General features: G+C 62.3%; 1 protein-coding gene across 3 annotated transcripts in view; it reads right to left on the bottom strand.

Moving 5' to 3' along the window:
* Window positions 1–267: 267 nt before the first annotated feature.
* Window positions 268–18,604, bottom strand: part of RARA (retinoic acid receptor alpha) — a 43,738-nt gene continuing 25,401 nt past the window's right edge. For 2 of the 3 annotated variants that reach the window (XM_089318032.1, XM_070060737.2), the window contains exons 3-9: window positions 7,981–8,129; window positions 6,622–6,763; window positions 4,663–4,823; window positions 4,393–4,569; window positions 3,042–3,246; window positions 2,189–2,347; window positions 268–1,793 (exon numbers count right to left, since the gene is read on the bottom strand). In XM_089318032.1, coding sequence (XP_089174158.1) covers window positions 1,576–1,793; window positions 2,189–2,347; window positions 3,042–3,246; window positions 4,393–4,569; window positions 4,663–4,823; window positions 6,622–6,763; window positions 7,981–8,129 — 1,211 coding nt within the window. In that variant the 3' untranslated portion in view covers window positions 268–1,575. Of the gene's footprint in view, window positions 1,794–2,188; window positions 2,348–3,041; window positions 3,247–4,392; window positions 4,570–4,662; window positions 4,824–6,621; window positions 6,764–7,980; window positions 8,130–13,058; window positions 13,663–18,604 lie in introns of those variants that run through there. The other variant, XM_002719354.6, reaches the window with a different exon arrangement.

An 18,604-nucleotide genomic window follows, 5' to 3' on the forward strand; every position in this document is an offset into this window, starting at 1 on the left:
CCTCCTCCGTCCTCCCCATGCCCACACCGGGGCTCCCTGACATGGGTGGTGGTGATCCCCAGGTTGAGAGCTCCGGGGGGTGGGTCTGCCTCCTTATCCAGGGTCCCCACCAACCCCAGCACCGTGAGGCAGGCTGGGAGGGCAGCTTGGAGGGAGTGCGTTGGCCAAGCCCTCGGCCCCCGGCTCGCATCTGACTGTCTGGGACCCCTTCCCGAGCCCTGAACACAGACGCTCAGAGAGGGCGGAGGTAGCAGGCGGAGGCACAGGTAGAATAAATAGAACTTTATTCTTTATCCAGTAGATCTCAGTGGAAAGTCCAACAGTAACAGGTGCACCAGCGGGCTCCAGGGGGATGAGACCCCAACCCCGGGGCGAGGAGGGCAGGGCAGAGCCGGCTCCCCCAGCCCAGGGGTGTAGGGATGCAGGGTGGGGGACCCCCTGTAGGCCCGTCCTGCGGGGCAAGGAGGGGGCACAGGTGTGGGGCAGGTGGGGAGCAGGGGCAGGTCAGGGAAACGGAGGAACTCAGGCCAAGTGTGGGCCCATCTACTGTCCACAGTGTGTGTGTGTGTGTGTGTGTGTGTGTGTGTGTGTGTGTGTGTGTGAGAGGGGGCCCCGTGGGGTGCTGGTGGCTGTGAGGCAGGGGGCGGGGGCAGCACAGTCCCCTTGGCTGGCCCCTTCACAGTGGGGGCTGGGGGGCTTGGATGACGTGGGTCCTGACAGGGAGGCAGCTCCGCCCGGAGACAGCGTGTCCACAGGGGCCCTGGCTTTGTCCCCGGGCGGAGGCAGGTGGGTAGGCCAGGAGCCCCTGCTTCTTGGGCAGCCGGAAACTGCCCCCACCCAGTGGTCAGGCGGAGGGAGACAGGGCACAAAGGAGGGCCCGGTGGGCTGGGGACGTCAATATTTCACAGTTTGAAGGAGAAAACCGAGGAGAAGAGGCGGAGGAGGGCTGGGGGGTGGGGGAGAGCAGGAGCCCCTCTGAGCCACGCCCCTCCCCCAGGCCCCTCCCTCCAGCTCTGAATCCAGCTCCCCCCAATACACAGCACAAATTCCTTCAGTATAAATGTGCTTAAAATGAAAATTCTTATTTAAAAAAATCAAAACAAAAAAAAATTAAAATAAAAACAAAACCAGCGCGAATTAATACCTGGGGTTGGTACGGCGGGGTATGTACAGGGAAGCCCGCCCCGGCCCACCCCGCTGTCACCAACCAAGGCAGGCGAGGGCCCCAGCCGGGGGCGATGGCTTGTGAGTCGGGCGGGCGGGGGCCAGGTCCTGGAAGTTGCTGGTGATGAACATGTGGCGAGGCGGGCAGGCGGCTGTCCCGACGGGGGCGAGCCCCAGGCCCGGGCCGGGGGCCTCACTCAGTTCACAGCTTTGCCCCTGCCGTCAGCCCAGGCTGCAGGGGTGGGCGGTCCATCCCGGACCCAGGCCTCTGTCCAGAGAGCCGCTGCCCCACCCCCCCAGTTCTGTCTGGGAGGACAGGCAGGGCAGGGCTGGCAGGGGTCGCATGGGCGGCAGGAAGGCAGAGAGAAGCCGGGGCGTGGGGCAAGGGCTGTGTCCATGTGGCGCGGGCGGTCACGGGGAGTGGGTGGCCGGGCTGCTTCTGTTCGAGCTGGGGCTGAGGCTGGGGCTGCAGCTGCCCGGCGGGGGCCCCAGGCCGCCCTCGTCCCGCCCCCCGCCCCCCTGCTGTCCGCTCAGCGTGTCCAGGCCCTCCGAGTTCTCCAGCATCTCCTGGATAAGTGGCGGCATGGAACCCGGGATCTCCATCTTCAGCGTGATCACCCGCTCGGCCCCTGCAGGGAAAGGCCAGGGTCAGCGTGCCGGCCACGCCCCGCTCTGGGAAGACTGGGGTAGCAAGGTCAGCACCTACAGCTCCTCCTTTGGGACCCATTTCTGTGACAGAACCCAAGTCCAGGGGCTTGCGGCAGGAGGGCGGTGGATCTGAGCCCAACCTTGGTGCTTCGTCCTGCAGACGCCTCCGTGACACCCCACCCCCGACTCCCGAGGTGGGAATCTAAGGCCGGCGGCTGTCAGGTGACCTGCTAGGGGCCGTGCAATGGTGAAGTGGCCATGGCAGAGCTCACAGGGACAGGGGTGGGGCTTCTGAGGGCCTCGGTCTAGCAGGGATGGCGACAGGGTCCCAGCACTGGATGGGGGTGCAGCAACCCTGCCGGCCCGGGAGCCTCACCCTTGGCGCTGATGCTCCGCAGGTCGGTGATCTTCATCAGCATCTTGGGGAACATGTGGGGGCGGCTGGGTCTCCGCTTCCGCACGTACACCTTCAGCGCCTCGAGCAGCGGCTCCTGCAGCATGTCCACCCTGTCTGGCTGCTCCAGGTCCTGCCGGTCTGAGGAAGACAGGGCCACCCCCTGAGCAGCTGCACTTCCAGCCTCGGACACTGGGGGGCGCACTTGCCCAGGCCACAGCCAACAGTGGTCCTGCATGGGTTCTCAGAGGCCTCTCCCAGAAGGCAGGGCTGGGGGGGTCCCTGGGCTGCCGGCGGGGACAGACAAAGGCTCTTAAATGTGAGCACGGAGGGGCTGCAGGTGGAGGGGCGGCCCACAGTGGGGGTGGGACCCCCGAGCACAAGGCAGCGCCATCCTGGAGGAGAGGAGATGCCCAGGCAGGCCTCGGGCTGGTGGCAGCAAAGGGCAGACATCACAACAGTGGCGCATCTGACAGCCGTGGGTCTCTCCCTGAGCACACTTGTTCACCACCTCCCCTAGCCTCCCATCGACTCCAGGAGGCCAGCACTGGCCCCGTTTTGTAGAAATGTAGGCTCAGACAAGTTCAGCCATCTGGTCAAGGTCACACCCACCACCAGGCAGAATCTGAACCCAGGTGGTCTGACTCCAGCCCCCAGCCCTAGCCCCCCAGAAGGAGGATGCCCAGGAACAGAGGGGCAGAGCTCAGGTCCCTGGTCCTCGCTACTCTGGGCCTTGGTTTCCCCTTGAGGGACCAGGCCGGGCGGCAACTGAGCATCCCGCAGGAGCTCCGGAGGCTGCACCCCATTGCTGGGCCTGGCCCCAGCCCCTGCCCACCTCCACAGATGAGGCAGATGGCGCTAAGCAGCCCAGTCTCGGCATCGTCCATCTCCAGGGGCAGCAGCTGGTTGGCGAAGGCGAAGACCAAGTCGGTGAGAGGTCCGAAGCCAGCGTTGTGCATCTGGGTCCGGTTCAGGGTCAGTCCATCCGAGAAGGTCATCGTGTCCTGCTCGGGCGTGTACCGCGTGCAGATCCGCAGGATCTGGAGGCCGAAGACGCACAGGTGTAGGGATCCAGCCCCAGCACTCCAGGCCCAGCGCACCCCAGACGACCACCAGGCAGGCAGCCAGAGTGGCGCTGTCCAACCAAGTTCTCTACCCTGATGGAAAGCATCGGGGTCGGCGCCATCCCCATCGGCAGCCAGCAGCCACAAGTGGCCGTGGAGTCCCTGCGATGCGGCACGGAATCGAGTTTGGTGTTAATTAACAGCCGCCCCGCCCGCGAGAGCAGCTGCGGGCCTTGGCGGTGCGGGCGGGCCTGGGAGTTTAAGGGAAGCCAGAGTTTGCAGGAGGTGCGGAGCGTGGCGGGTTGAGGGCTAGTTTCCAGGACGAGCCACATGGGAGCGGGTAGTGAATACATGCCTGCTTGACTGTGCCTCCTGCTTCTGGGGCCTGGGGCTGGGAGGCCCCCGTGCAGAACCCGAGACCTCCCACCCCACCAGCTCCTCCGCGGCACAGAAGGAAAACGTCAGACTGCTCAGATCCCAGGTTCCGCACCCAGAGGCGGCCGAGAGGGAACCAGCAGACTGAGGCCCGGTCGGGGCGACAGAGCAGAGTCCTCCTTCCAGCCTTGGTCCTGACAGTCTCCCTACTACCCCACATCCTGCCCTGCCTGTCCACATGCAGGGCTCCACCAACTACTCTGCCTTCCCCCGAGTCAGGCAGGTCTCACAGCAGCAGGCCGTGCGTCCATCTGTCCGCCTCCTGCACCCAAGTCAGGGACCCCCCGTGCCTCTCCTACAAACCCCTCGATACCTCCTCCTCCAGGACGCCTCCTCGGGGGCAGGCGGCCACGGCCTCCCCACCTCCACGCGACCTCTGCTCACGTATGTGTTGCCCCTGTCACACGGAAGCTTTCGGGAGGGGAGGTGGTGGCCAACACCCCAGTGTTCCCGACAGCCAGCAAGGTGCGCAGTGAATCTCACGGACGCAGTGGGCGGATGGATGGAAGGGCCGTTGGACAGACGGGGTGAGGCCGGGAGACGCACGTGTGGGGGAGTGGGGAGGCTGTGCATAGCAGGACGCAAGCAGCCAAGCGGGGAGGTTAACTAACTACGGGGACGGGAAGAGGTGGGGCCCCAGGGCAGGCAGCAGCCGCATGGCTGGGAGGCCAGGGCACAGATCCTCACCAGGATGTCCAGGCAGGCAGCCTTGAGGAGGGTGATCTGGTCAGCGATGGTGAGGGTGGTGAAGCCGGGCAGCTGCTTGGCAAACTCCACGGTCTTGATGATGCACTTGGTGGAGAGTTCACTGAACTTGTCCCAGAGGTCGATGTCCAGGGAGACGCGCTGCTCTGAGCTGTTGTTCTGGGGGAGGGGGAGAGTGAGGCCCTCTGTGGACTTCCCCGCCCCCCACAGGTCCCCGCAGAGGGCGGTGGGGCCAGAGGAGGGGTGCCGTACCGTAGTGTACTTGCCCAGCTGGCAGAGGGCGGGGAAGGTCTCCTGGTGCGCTTTGCGCACTTTCTCGATGAGCTCCCCCACCTCCGGCGTCAGCGTGTAGCTCTCGGAGCACTCGGGCTTGGGCGCCTCCTTCTTCTTCTTGTTCCGGTCGTTCCGCACAGCTGTGGAGGGCAGGGGCCGGGCTGGAGGACAGCTGTGGCCACAGCCCGGCCCTGTCCAGAGCTCTTCCCACCAGACTGACACCCGCTGAGGAGGTCACGGCGCTGGCCATGCACACGCATACACGGTATACACACCACACACAGCCAGACGCCCCCACCCCCACCCGCCCCACATGCACACACCCACAGTCCTGCAGTGGCCTCGCACACTTGCCCCGTAGCCATTCCACACCCCAGGGACTCGAGGGCAGCGCCCTCCTCTGTGCCTGGTCTGCCCCCAGGTAGGATCTGCACCAGCCCTCCCGGCAGGAGTCCCTGGGGGCGCCTGGGATAGGCTAGGGAGTAGGGTCCCCCAGGATGAGAGTGGGGGCCCCGACAGGACAGTCTCTTGGCCCATTAGCCGGGGAGCTGACAAATCACCGGGGGCGCTGAGCCGCACACACCGCTCGGCTTTAAAGAAGCGATGGGGTCGTTACCAGCCGATTATCCCAGACACACAATCACTCACAGGGCCAGTGGTGGCGGCTGCTGACGAGGGAGGAAGGGAGGTGGGGGTGGGGGCCCGGGGAGGGGGTAGTGGGTGGGGGGGCGCTGGCATAATTTGGAGATCACTCATGTCGATTCTGCAAATTCAATAAAGTGAAGGGGAGAGAAGGGAGAGGGAGAGGGAGAGTGGGGGGATAATTTGGGAAGAGAAAATTGCAGCTGTGACAAGACGTTTATCATTCGGAAGCTTTAATTCTATTGAAATGGCAGCTGCTCAGCTCCGGGGCACAGAGCAGCCAGCCGGGAGAAGGGAAGGAGGGAGGGAAGGGGGGCTGTTGGTGGGAGGGAGAGAGGGTCCCCACCCTGATCCTGCTGCGATGAAAAGAGCGGAAGGGGGCGCAGAGGGAGGAGGAGGTGACGGCCTTAGGTGAAGGGTCCCGGGCCTGTGGGTCCCACGTTGTCACCCACTCTGCATCAGGAAGCCATGGCTTCCCGGGGGCAGGACAAGGCAACCGAGTCTCCTGTGGCAAGAGGAAGCAGGACACTGCAGGTCCCTCTGCTCCTGTCTGGGCTACTGCCTGTGAGTCAGAACCACTCTCCGCAGTGCCCCCTCCCCACCTCCCTCTTCACTACCCTCCCCACAAAGGGCTAGGGGGTCCTGCAGACCCCTCCCCCTTCTTCATCCCCCAAGGCTCGGGCTCCATGGCAACGGCCACGCAGACAAGGAGGCGTCTGTCAGCGTCATTTATCTCTGACATCATCAATCACTGGTCACCACGGCAACACCCATGATTCAACACAAGAGGGTCTCCCTGTCCAGCCCTTCCCTCCCTTCCTCCCTCCCTCAGGCCTCAGCTGAGCCCAAACGGAAGACCCCATTTCTCTGGGACCTGAGAAGTCCCAATTCTGTCTTCAAACTCCAGATCTTCAGCTTCACCACATCCTGGCTTTTCAATCCTTATGCAAAGCCCTCCAAACCCACCCAGCACCCCTCGGATCCCAGGCCTCTCCCCTAAGACACACGCTCGGAAAGGACTCAGGGAAGCCAAGCAGGGGCCGGAAGAAGGCCACCCTGGGAGCAAAAACACACACACGCACATGCAAGGACACACAGCCAGTCGCACATGCACACTGGACCTGCACACACACACAGCCAGCCAGAATCTCACAGGTCCCTGCAGCTTTAGCCACACGCCCCAGCACGCATGCTCAGACACACGTGCACACACAGCCACAGGGCCCAACGGCCCGGCCTGCAGGAGCACCACGGGCCCCACCCACGGCCAGTCCGGCCTCCGCCCGTGGCACTCACACTCCTTGGACATGCCCACTTCGAAGCACTTCTGCAGCCGGCAGTACTGGCAGCGGTTCCGGGTCACCTTGTTGATGATGCAGTTCTTGTCGCGGTGACACGTGTACACCATGTTCTTCTGGATGCTGCGGCGGAAGAAGCCCTGGGCACGGAGAGGGGAGAGTCAGGTCACCAACACCCACAGCGGGAGTGGCGCCCAGCCGGCAGTCGCAGCTGGGGAAAGTGGGCCAGGCCAGCGGCTGCTCCCAAGCCTTCGCCCATCACCCCCCTGAGCAGGCCAGAAAAGATGGGGCGATGAGTCACCCCTGGGAGAAGCCCGCTACTGCCTCAGCGCTACGAGGTGGGCAGGAGTCTTCCCCCAGCCTCCATCCACACACCTGACCCCTTCCCTCTAGGGAGAAGGACCTCGGGCTGCTGCTGAGTCAGGAATTGTAACCCGTGGGGCTGGCTGGGACAGAGGCGGGAATCTGGAGCCCACAGCCTGGACTCAGACACGTGAGCTGGCCAGAGACGGAGGCACTCATGCACTCACACACGCTCAGGAGCCAGGTGGCAAGACCCAGTCACCACCCGGACAGACGTGCATGAAGCACTCAGAGATGGACCCGGGCTGGTCAGAGGCCCCACACCCAGGCTCCCCAGGGACACAGATGAGGAACAAGTCAGAAACGACCTGACAGAGCAGGCAGACACACACAGTCTAGGTCCTGAGCTGTGCCCTGAACCTGTGTCCCACACCGACAGGTAGCTGATGGGCAGCCCAGAGCCCCAAGACTGTACAGCTTCCAAACCCTAATATCTAGAGAGAGAAACTGGTGTGGAGGCTCTGGTCCTAGGAAGAGGACCAGCCAGGCCCAGAGCTGCTGGGGCCTAACATGAGGACGGGAAAAATGCAGACGCTGGGGAGCCCACAGCCTCAGCACCTGTAGGGGAAGCCGAGGCAGGGTTCCGCTCCTAACTGCCGCCTGCCAGGCTGTCATGGCGAGGTGCAGGCAGGGCCGCCGGGGGCAGGCCTCCTGGGTCCCCAGCCAAGAGCCGGTCGGCAGCCAGCTCACCATGGCAACCTGGGCAGCGGTGGCAGAGCGGAGCACGCCCTGCCGGCTGGAGCATGGAGACGGGGGCGGGGGGAGCTCGGGAAGGAGGGGGCCTCTGGTTTGGGGGGAGCCCTGCTCATCTATGGGGGAGCTTCTGTTGCTGGCACCCCCTCCTCCTTCAAGGCTGCTGGCAACTTCCACACACAAGCAAGAGCAGCAGCATCAGGGACAGCCCCTGCCCTCAACCGAATTCTCCCAGGGCGTGACAGCGGGGACATCCCATTTATCTAAGCAAGACTGCCCTTCCCAGAGTCCCCAGTCTCACCTTGCAGCCCTCACAGGCGCTGACCCCATAGTGGTAGCCAGAGGATTTGTCTTGGCAGACAAAGCAGGGCTTGTAGATGCGGGGGAGGGGGGGTGGCGAGGGAGGGCTGGGCACTATCTCTTCCGAACTGCTGCTCTGGGTCTCAATGGCTGGAGAGAGAGAAAGGGAGGGGGCGGTTAGAGACCAGGCGCCATCCCTGATGCCCTGCCCCGCCCTGCTCAGGGTCTCCCTCCAGAGCCTCTCCCAGCCTCACTACTGCTGGCAGGGACGGTCTCGGGAAAGCTGGGACTCCCCAGTCAAGCTTGGGGGAAGCCTTGGGACCCCATCACGCCCGTCTACTTCCCCAGGACCCCGTCCTCAACACAGAAAGCTGAGATCATAAACCATCAGATGTGGGTGTGTGTTGTGTACTGGGCTCTGCCTGGGAGGAGGTGGTCCGGCCCTATTCTTAGGCCTTGCCTCGGGTGGCCTGGCCGGTACTCCCCCAAGTTAGGAAGGAGTTAAGGCTGGATGAGGAGGGAGGAGAGAAGACACAAGCTGGGGGCAGAGGAAATGGGGGTCAACAGGATATTCAAAGCCAGCCACTCCCTCACCCCCTCTGCTTCCGCTTGCCCCTCCCTCCACCCCCCTCTGCCAACAGCCAGGGCCCCTCCTCCACCCAAACAATCCCCAGGCCGAGGACCCAGGCAGACCCAGGCGGGTGTACAAAGAAGAATCCCGAAGGCTGGGGCACAGCAGGTGGGGGTCCCCTGAGATAGGTGGAGAGACCACCTGGGGACAGAGCCCTAGAAGCCCATCACCCTGGGTGCCCCCTGCCTCAGGGGAGGCAGCATGACAAAGGGGGGTCTGTTCCCATCAATGCTCTGTCTGTCTGGCTTCAACAGTATGTCCGGGTTACCACCCCTCCCCTCCTGTTAATTCAGCCCCCAGAGGGCAGCCAGGAGGGGTGACCTAGCCAGCAGGAGCTGTCCCCCACTGACCAAAGCCTCCCCAGTGCCTGGCTCTCTGCCATCGCCCCAGGCAGAACAGGGATGGGCTGGCAGGGGTGGGGGGTGCAGTGTGCTGGATGAGAACCGTACAGCTTCTCCTGCAGCCCTGGCCACCTCCACCTGTGCAAGGCCTAGGAAGGGTGAGGATGCGATCCTGACAGCCCAGCTCCACGCCCCAGCCCACAGCTCCTGGCTCAAACACCTCACGGCCGCGCGTCACCCCTTAGCCGCAGACACGCCCGAGACCCAGGCTAACAGCCTTGGCACCAGAGCCCACATCAGCCTGACAGCCCTGCCCTGCCCAGAGACCAGCCTGCAGCAAAGGGACAGTAGATGCTGTCCCCCACTGGTCCACAGATTCACTCCTCACTGACCTCTCCCAGAACCTCAGCTCCTCATCCCCACACCCAACCGCCCTGGTTTTCCCCCCCATCTCATTCTCACCAGGCCAGACAAGCAAATCAGACAGGCAGGGAGGCCTGAGGACAGCTGCTGGGGGGGGGGGGGGTTGGGGTTGGGGGGCCTGGGTGAGGCCAGGAGGCAGAGGGGTGAGCCACAAAGAAGCCCTTTGTTGTGCTAACTTTTTCCAAGACGTAAAAACAGTAACAATAGACAATCCAGACTGGGGGGGGGGTGTCAAGGACATGGGGGGGGCAGCCATGGCCTAGAATCCCCGCTCAGCATTCCAACAAGCAGAGGAAGAAGGCACTGGCCTCCCTTGTTAATCCACCCTTTGCCCTGGGCCCCGCCTCCTCCCAAGGCCCCACCCCAAAAATGAGCCAGACCAGCAGCAGCGGCAGGACCCAGGGGGCAGGGGGCAGGGAGCAGAGTGGAGGCCGGGAGGCGGGGCCCGGGGAGAGGCAGGGCTCTAAGGCCCGGGAAAGGCACACAGAAATTGGGAGCTAAGGCAAAGTCCAGAGGGTGTGTGCAGAACTGGAGGAAAGTGCTTTTTAAAATGATCTTTGGCAAGACGGGGGAGACAACCCACGCAGGGGCTACAGTTCGGACTCGGTGACACCTCCCACCTCCCTTCCGGCCACTGACCGCAGGCCCTTGAGGCTGCAACACCCCAGCCTGAGAATATCCCCACCTTTCTCCCAGGTAACCCAGCTCTGAGGTTTCTGGCTCTGCCCTTTGAATCCAGAGCTTGGGGCCGAGGCCTCCAGCCCGCAGCCTAGGAAGACCAGGTAAAACGACCCAAGGCAGAAGTGTGAGGGACCCCAGGCGCCCCTCAGTTTCTGCGCGAGTTAGGATACAGCAGGAACTCCTGCACTCGGGAGAGGCAGGGAGAGGCCGCCCGACCCGGCCTCTCCCCTAACCTCCCTACCCAGAGGCCCTGGCCCACAAATCCCTCTCCAGCTGCAGAAGGGCTCAGGCGGGAGAAGAACCACACCTTCTCAGCTCAAAGTTCCAGCGCCCAGCGGAGGGCTGGAAGCGGACCAGGAAGCCAGGCGTCCCCTCCCGCCGCCGCCAGGGCGCCCCTCCCCCGCACCTCCCTCCTGGCCGCCGGGCGAGCTGAGCGCTCCGGATTCCCCACGCCCCAGAGCCGTTCGTTCGCAGGCTCGCACAAGGGGCCGGTTTCCTGGAGGAGATCAGCAGGAAATCAGCCGGGCCCCCGGCCAGCGACTCCCCTTCCCAATCCAGCTGGCGCCCTCTCCTCTGCAGCTCCCTAAACAGCCCCCGGGGAGGGCTGGGGAGGGGGCTCTGGGCCCTCGGTGCTGCCCTTCCTCCTCCTGGGAAGCGGGTGGGGGTGGCTCCGGGTGTAGCCCGGCGGCGGAAGAAGGCCCCTAGCCCAGCGGCCGGCTGATAAGCATCTCCCCCTCCCCCCACTACGGGCATCCACGTGCTTCACATTCTTGGACGTCTGGGAGCGGGTGGAGGCGTGAGCGGCGCAGACGGGTGGGGGACAGATGGGGAGCCACGTCCTGTGCACCCCTTGTTCTCTAGTGCATGAGAAGGGGACTGCGGGGGGGGGGGGGCAAGGTCCAGGGCCCTGCAAGACCCAAAAGGTCTCCTGCCACAGCTAAGCCTCTCCTGCAACCCTTGGCAGAGGGGAAGGGGGAGGGGAGAATTCTCAGGGAGGGGCTGCAAGGCAGGTCCAGGCGCTGGGAGACCTCCACCCACACCAACGGGCTCCTTCCAGGGTGGCTAACATTGCCCCCACAAACTCCATACTGCGCTGGGTCCTGACCTTGGCCTCCAGGTCCTGCTCCTTCCTGTGCCTCAGAGCAGCCCCCACACCGCCATCACAGCCAACCCCCAGCCTTGGGGACTTCACTGACACCCCCACCCAGAGATTACAGGAACAGGAAGCCCAGGTCTGTGGCTCTATCCCACCCCAGACCCCACTTCCCCACGTCCAGCGGTTGGGGGAGTCATCGGCTGCCTCACTCTGGCCCTCCTCCCCCTCTAGTTCAGTGCCAGGAAGAACTGAGCTGTCCCCACCAGACACTCAGGGAGAGCCGGGCTGGAGCCCCAGGGCTCGGGTCCCAGCTTCCACCCAGTCCTGTGGAGAAGGCAGTGGAAGGTGTAGTAGCCCTGATGACCCTGTCCCTGTTACCCCCACCGAGCCGGCTCTGGTAGAATGGTCCTGGCATCACCCCTCATCTCTGTCCCCTTTTCCAAAGCCTGCGGTCACTCACCCTCCCTTCTCCCCTCTGCAGCTTCTACAGCCTTTTCTGCCCTGGAGGCAAAGGTCAGGGGCAGGACAGTAGGAAAGGCTAGGGTTCAGGAGGTGCTGGGAGGGTAGAGGTGGGCTGTCTGCCTTGTCTCTTCCTAAACCAAGGGGGGCTGTGTGTGTATCTCTTAAGGGGTTAGGAATCCTTTACCCTCCGACCTTCTCCAGTCTCCCTGGGCCCCAGAGACCCACTCCTCCCCTCCTCCCTGGCAGGCAGGAGGGTGGGAGAACCTCCAGGGAAGAGCTGAGCCCAGAGCTGGGTTAAGAGGAAGGAACCTGAGCCAGCTAACAATAACCCCCTAGCACCTACTTCCAGCCACCTAGCAGTACTGCCTCACAGCAGGCCATGCACACGCCCAGGTGTGCACTACCTGGCTCACCCCTCCTGGGTGTGCACAAAGCCCCTCCATCCCAGAGGAGCCGGAGGGGCATCGGGCAACAGGGCGAGGTGCCCAGGCTGCAGGATGCCAGGGCTCTCCTCAGTGCCCCTCTCAGGAAGGGACAGTGCAGGGCCTGGGCCTACCCCCAAGTGCAGATGGGGTAACAAAAGGACGCCACTCTGCAGGGCTGGGAGGAAAGGAATTCCTTCTTTCCAGAGCCAGCCCCAGACCCACAAGAACAAACTCATCCCCCAGAGGAGACAACCGGATTAGGATTAGAGGGAGGGAGGATTCTTCCCACCAGAGCAGCTTCTCCCTCCATTTATAGGACAGAAGCCTTGAAGATGCCCGCCAAGTGTCGGCCCAGGACAACCCCCAGATGGCCGAGATGCCCCTCCCCGAGATGTGCGCGCTGGGCTGGATGGCCAACGGGCCTCTGATGAAGTTGCTCCCTCCTGCCACACCCCACTGTCAACACCAAAGACAGGGAGAGCTCCCCTGACACCCACTGTCATGACGCAGGCACAGGGGCTGGGTGCAGCAGCTGTCACACAGGGAGGGGGGCCTCTCCCCCAGGTCTTGGCAGGAGTGGGATCTGGAGGGGTGGGCCCTCCTCCCTGGAGCAGGCAAGCCCAAAAGCAAGGACCCTTACCCAGCCCCCAGCCTTGCTGTGAAGCAACTGAATTTCAAGCCAAGAAGACAGAAACTGCGGCAAGGGGTCCTGGGCTTCATGTGCCCCGGAAAAAGTGCGGACGAGAGAAACAAATGTTTCCTCCAAGAGCGAACCCTCAAAGTTCCTCAGCCCGAACATAACTGAAATAGCTCCCAGGATTACTGGGGCGGGCGAGAGGGGGTGGGGGAGTCCAATTGTCCAGCGAGGACACCGAATTGCAGCAAGAGACACGGGTAGTGAGGGTAGAAACAAGACCCCACCTCGACTCCTGGTCCCCATCTCCCCGGATAGGAACGGACGCACCACCGCCCACCCGCACCCCCGGGGCGTACAATGGCAGAGGGGCGGCCGGTACGTACAGTGGTTTGAGCCATTCCAAAGCGGAGTCCGGAGCGGGGTGGAGTAGGGACCAGGGGCGGGGAGCCCCTTCTCCGGAAGCAAACAGGCCCGGTTCTGGTTATAAAAATCCACCACTAGGAATGGGTTAGGGGCGGGGGTGAGCCCCCCCACTTCCACACTCTCGTACATCGTCCCCCGCGAAGACAGGAGGTCCGGGCGGGGAAGACCTGCGCGCCGCCTCCCTCACTCAGCTGGCGGAGCCATCCGAGCACAGCAGCTGGGGGCGAGGGGCACGTCCCCTCGCCCCGCCTGGCGACTGGGCAGGGGGCGCCCCCTGCCCTGAAGCCCCCGCCTCTAAGTCCGCCGGTCGTTGCGCCAGTCCCAAGTGAACAGCGGAGAAGTTGTGTGTGCGGGGAGGTGGGTCCCTCGATCCTCCCACGGAACGCCCGACAGAGGCCTGGGAACTCAGTGGCTTCACCTCGAGGGGCTCCGGTCTCCAGCCTCTCGGGGCCTGAGACAGAGGACCGCGGCTCCCCGAGTCCGCAGCCCGGGGGCGGGATCGGCGCACGGCGGGGGGGGGGGGGTCACCGAACACTTCCTCCTGCCGGCCGGGGCTCCCGGGTTTCTCCGGAGCGAGGATTCCGGGTGGGGGTGGGGACCCTGCGGGCTCCGCCTCCGCTGAGCCGGGGGCGGCGGCGGCTCGCTCGGTCTCCGGCGGCGCGCGCCGCGCCCCCTCCCTGCAGGCTCCGCCCCGCTCGGCGCAGGCTCCGCCCCTGGCTTAACCCTTTCCTGGCGGTTCCAGCCGCAGCGACGAGACGCACAGGACCGAGAGAGGGAAGCGACGTGAGGACAGGCGGATGAGGGGGAGCCTGGGAAGGGGGAGGAGAAAAGAGGGACAGGAGGAGAAAAAGGCACCGGAGGGGAAGCACGCAGAGTACGGGGAGGGGAGGGGTCTGCGGGCGGGGGCGAGGACGCAAGAGGGGCGGGCGTCTAAGCCCTTCCCAGTTCCGGCTCCCGGCCTCCCCCGTGGTCTGGTCAATCCCCGGCCCGGTGATTCCGTGGCTGGGGAGCTGATGGGGCGGGGAGGACGGGGGTGGTCCCGGTGTCCTCCCCCTAGCACACACCCCCCACCCAGCCCCGGCCTCATTTGCCTAATGCAATGCGGCTGAACTCTCGCTGAACTCGCCTGGCGGCGTCTCACCTCCGGGTGACCCACCCACCACTGCCCGTCACTTCGCCAGCGCACGGGGCCCGGCCGGGTCGGGCCGGCTCCCCCGGAGACGCGCAGCGCCGGGGTGCATGTGGCCAGGTGTTAGTGCCACGAACGCGGAGTGCCGGGTGTCCCCGGCTGTGACACTGAGCAGCTAGGGTGCCGTGTCGGAAAGAGACGGCCGTCGGTGACATCACTGTGTGACTCGGACCGCCCGCCGCCAGCCGAGCGGCCGGCACACACAGCGGAGGGGGGCTCTCCTCCTGACGCTCGGCGCGCTTCCGGCGAGCAAAGCCCCGCCCAGGGTGTCTCCCAGCTGGGGAACCAGGCTCAGCCCCTCCACACGGGCCGGAAAGATGAAAGGAGGCTGGTGCCTTCCCGCTGATGACTTCCTCTCGGAAGCCCAGGGATGCCTGTTCCGTAGGAAGAAAAGCCGAGGCTGAGCAGGTCCCTAGAAAGAGGAGACGCCGATGGAGGGGGTATCCTAGTGCCTTGAGAATCTACTTGCTACCCAAGGATATTCTAGAAGCCAGGTTCTCTGCATATGTTCTCATGTAATTCCACAGTGACTCCTTGTGCATGCCCGCCGAGCGCAGAGTGGGTATTTGAACTTGCTGCCAGTCATGCTGTGCTCCCTCCAAGTCATGCCCATTCCAGAAACACGTCCTGAGTGCCTTCCGTGTGGACACCCTGGTGAGCCTGCGCTTGGAGACCTTACGGAGTAACAGTCAAGCAGATAACAAATATGCGTATAATACACTACACGTAACTGCAGATTGAGGTGAGGGGTACTGTAGAGTGGTGGTCTCTGATGGAGAATTAATGTCGGTACCCTATTTAGGCTGATGGGTCAGGGAATAAGCAGCAGGGACTAAAGAGGTCAGAGTTCCAAGGAGTGTAGTCCCAATAAAAGGGAACCAGCGTTGGGGTGCAGGGGGTTAAGCCACCATCCCACACTGGAGTGCCAGTTAGAGTCCCAGATGCTCCGGTTCCGATCCAGCTCCCTGCTAATGTGCCTGGAAAGGCTGCGGAAGATGGTCCAGTACCTGGGCCCTGCCGCCCATATGGGAAACCAGAATGGAGTTCCTGGCCCCTGGCTTCAGCCTGGCCCAGCCCTGGCTGTTGCCACCATTTGGGGAGTAAAACAGCAGATGGAAGATATTTCTCTCTCCCTCCCTTCATCCCTTCCTGCATCCTTCTTGTTTTTAAAATATTTATTTTATTTATTTGAAAGGCAGAGTTACAGAGAGAGAAAGATCTTCCATCTACTGGTTCACTCTCCAAATGGTCACAACTGCTGGTGCTGGCCCAGGCTGAAGCCAGGAGCATGGAACTTCATTTGGGTCTCCAAAGAGAGTGGCAGGGGCTCAAGCACCTAGGCCATTTTCTTCTGCAGTCCCAGGCACATTAGCAGGAAGCTCAATCAAAGTGGAGCAGCCGAGACATGAACCGGGGCTCATATGGGATGCTGGCAATGCAGGTGGCCACTTAACCCGCTGTACTATATCGCTGGCCCCTAAATAAATCTTTTAAAGAGCCTGTGCAAATGTCCTGGGGTTATAGAAGTTAGCGAGTTCATTCAAGGGAACTGATAGAACACTGGGATGGATTGAGCACTGAATTAAAGAGGAAAAGGTACACAAGCGCAAGCTGAAGAGGTAGGCTAAGGCCACAGCAAGCAGGCTTTTCAATTCTATCCTAAGTTCAGGAGAAGCCATAGAGAGGTTCCCAGCAGAAGACACATAAGAGCTGAGTTACAGCCTGCATAGATCTCTTCCAGCAGCTGTGTGCAGAACAGATTATGAGGAGCAAGAGAGACCAGGCAGAAGCTCCTGCAGCTGTCCAGGCAGCAGACAGAAGGATACGTTTTACAGGGAGACTCAATGGAGGGGTGGGGAAAGGAGGCAGCACGCAGGACTGGTGCGTGGCTTATGCACTAGCAGAGTTCCCGATCCTGCAAAACCAAAGGCCGTCAGGCAGGCGGGTGGGGGCTGGAGGGAGGTCTGCAGTCCTGCAAGTCTTGCCAGGGGACCAGTCTGGGGGAACATGCAGAGGGCTTGCATGCCCGGGGTGTCTGTCCTCCCAAATGATGTGGCACCTGGCGTGCTAGGCTCATGCTCCCGGTTACCAGGTGCTAAGGGGCCTGAGACTCTTTTCCCTTATGAAGAGGGAAAGATCTCCCAAGTGATTATAGCTCACAGCAGAACAGGGAGGAAATAACTCTGCGGTAGACAGATGAGTGTTCTAAGCGGGAAAATAAAGACCCACAGGCCTTCAAAGGAGAGGGGGAGAGTGGCAAGGGACAGGGAACATCTGTGAAGGTTTCTGAGATGAGGCGGCAGTCAAGATGTTCCTTGAGGGACAGATAGGATTTCCGGAGCTAGAGAAGAGGAGCTGGGGTCAGATGCCCGGGCTGGGCAGCAGCAAGGCCACAGAGAAGGTCAAGGCAGAACACCGTGTCCTGGGGGAGAGGGGGGAGTGGGAGATGAGGGGAAAAATGAAGGTTCTTGCCAGCAGCTGGGGCTGGGAGACTTCGGTAGCAGCTGTCTGCAGGCCTCATCCCCCTTAAATGCTTTGTGCTTTGCAGCCCCACAGCAGATGAGGCTGAACTGGACCCACTGGTGCTACCCAGGTTCTGTCCTGTTCCCAACCCCATCTGGAGGGGACAACAAACAGGAAATTATGAGGCCTGGTTCCAGGTGTACACTGGGTCCAGTACAGGGTGGCAGTCCCCCAGCTCCGCCCACCCCCATCATCCCTGCCCTTGAAGGGCACTTGAAGCTCACTGCGGCCATCACCAGCAAGAGGTCACCCTGGCCTCACAGCAGCTCGCCCAGCGAGGGACAGATAAGGAGCCTTGCTTTAAAGATGAAGAAACAGATTCAGAGGGAGGCTGGTGACCTGCCCAAAGCCAAAGCCACGAAGAGTTGTCTCGTAAGATTAAGAGGCAGGGGGTTATCTTTAGGCTGGAGGAAGTCTACCAAATGGGGAGGAGGAAAAGACATTTATTTCTGACCTAGCCAGGGCAGAGCGGACTCCAGTCTACCTCAGGAGAGCCATCTTGACTACCCCACGGTGTCATGAGAGAGAGGAGGAGGAAGGCATTGCCCCAAAATGATTGGCAGAAGAGAACCACTTCCTCTTTCCTAGATGCTACCGTGCAAAGTGTAGTCAGGGCCTGCACTGGACACGATGCCTCAGGTTCTGGCTAGCCTAGGTTCCTCCTCCAGTCCATGCTGGGACCCTGCCCTGATGCCCTGCGGGGGTCTGTGCATTTACTCGCTGGGGAATGAAAGGTGAGGGCACCCATGTTCATGGAAACCCCCAGAAAGGTCCTTTGGCTGACTGCGTGTTGGACCCAGGAAAGGCTTTGCTTGGCAGCATCCCCTTCCCTTGGGCTGTCCCTCTTATTCTCCAGGGAAAGAGAGGGAAGGAGGACCCCGAACTGCACAGGGAAGGAAGTGGCAGAGGACAGGGCTCTGTGTCCTACCCGGGAGTTCCCCCAGACCCTCAGGCCTTGTCCCCACTCTCCAGGTGCACATGCTCATCTGTGGATGGAAAAGTCTAGGCTCCCCCTTTCCAGCTCCCATCCCCAGCTTCCCGCTTCCCTGCCCCCACCCTACAAATTGAAACAGAATCAGGATAAGAACTGTGGCTTTTACACTCTGTTCCTTCAGTGCCTGTCTGCAGAGGGGGGGAGGGTGCCTGCTGAGTTCTGCAAGCTCCCTTGGGCTGCTGCGGGCAGATTCGGGGGTGGAGATGGGTGTGAACAGATTGTATCCACAGCTTCCAGGACAGGATGGAGATCTGGCCCAGGCCTCTTATCTTTCTTTCCCTCCAGCCTTCAGGATCCAAAACAGAGCAGGGGTGGCATGGCTGGGGGGGCGGGGAGGGCCGGAAGGGGGCCTTCCTTGTGCCTCCTACTGGAGGCAGAACATCAACAGTGGGGGAGGGGGTTTCAACATTGGCACTGAGCCCTCTCCCGGCTCCCCACACCAGGAACCCCCATGGCAAAGCTGCCTACTGGGTGGTGGAAAACAGCCCCCACCTGCCCCCACTTCACAGCCCTACACACTGGCTGCTGTGGTACTAAACTTCCCCAACCCTGTTTCCTCTTCTGTCAGTGGGGGATAATGTCCCTCTCCCAGGACCTTAGGAATTAAGGTTTCTAAAACAGAGGAGCACAGATGTTGCACCCCATTCTCGCCAACTCCAAGCTATGAAGGGCCTGGGTCCCACACACAGGGTCAAGTACAAGGTGCAGGGCTGAGTGCACCGTGTCTGTGATACTGCCTGCTTCTCAGCCCTTTCAGGTAGCTTCTGGTAATACCCCTGCTTTACAAATGGGAAAACAGG

The sequence above is a fragment of the Oryctolagus cuniculus genome, chromosome 17 (assembly GCF_051225735.1).
Source record: "Oryctolagus cuniculus isolate XC-2025 breed Fujian yellow rabbit chromosome 17, ASM5122573v1, whole genome shotgun sequence".
Taxonomy (NCBI): domain Eukaryota; kingdom Metazoa; phylum Chordata; class Mammalia; order Lagomorpha; family Leporidae; genus Oryctolagus; species Oryctolagus cuniculus.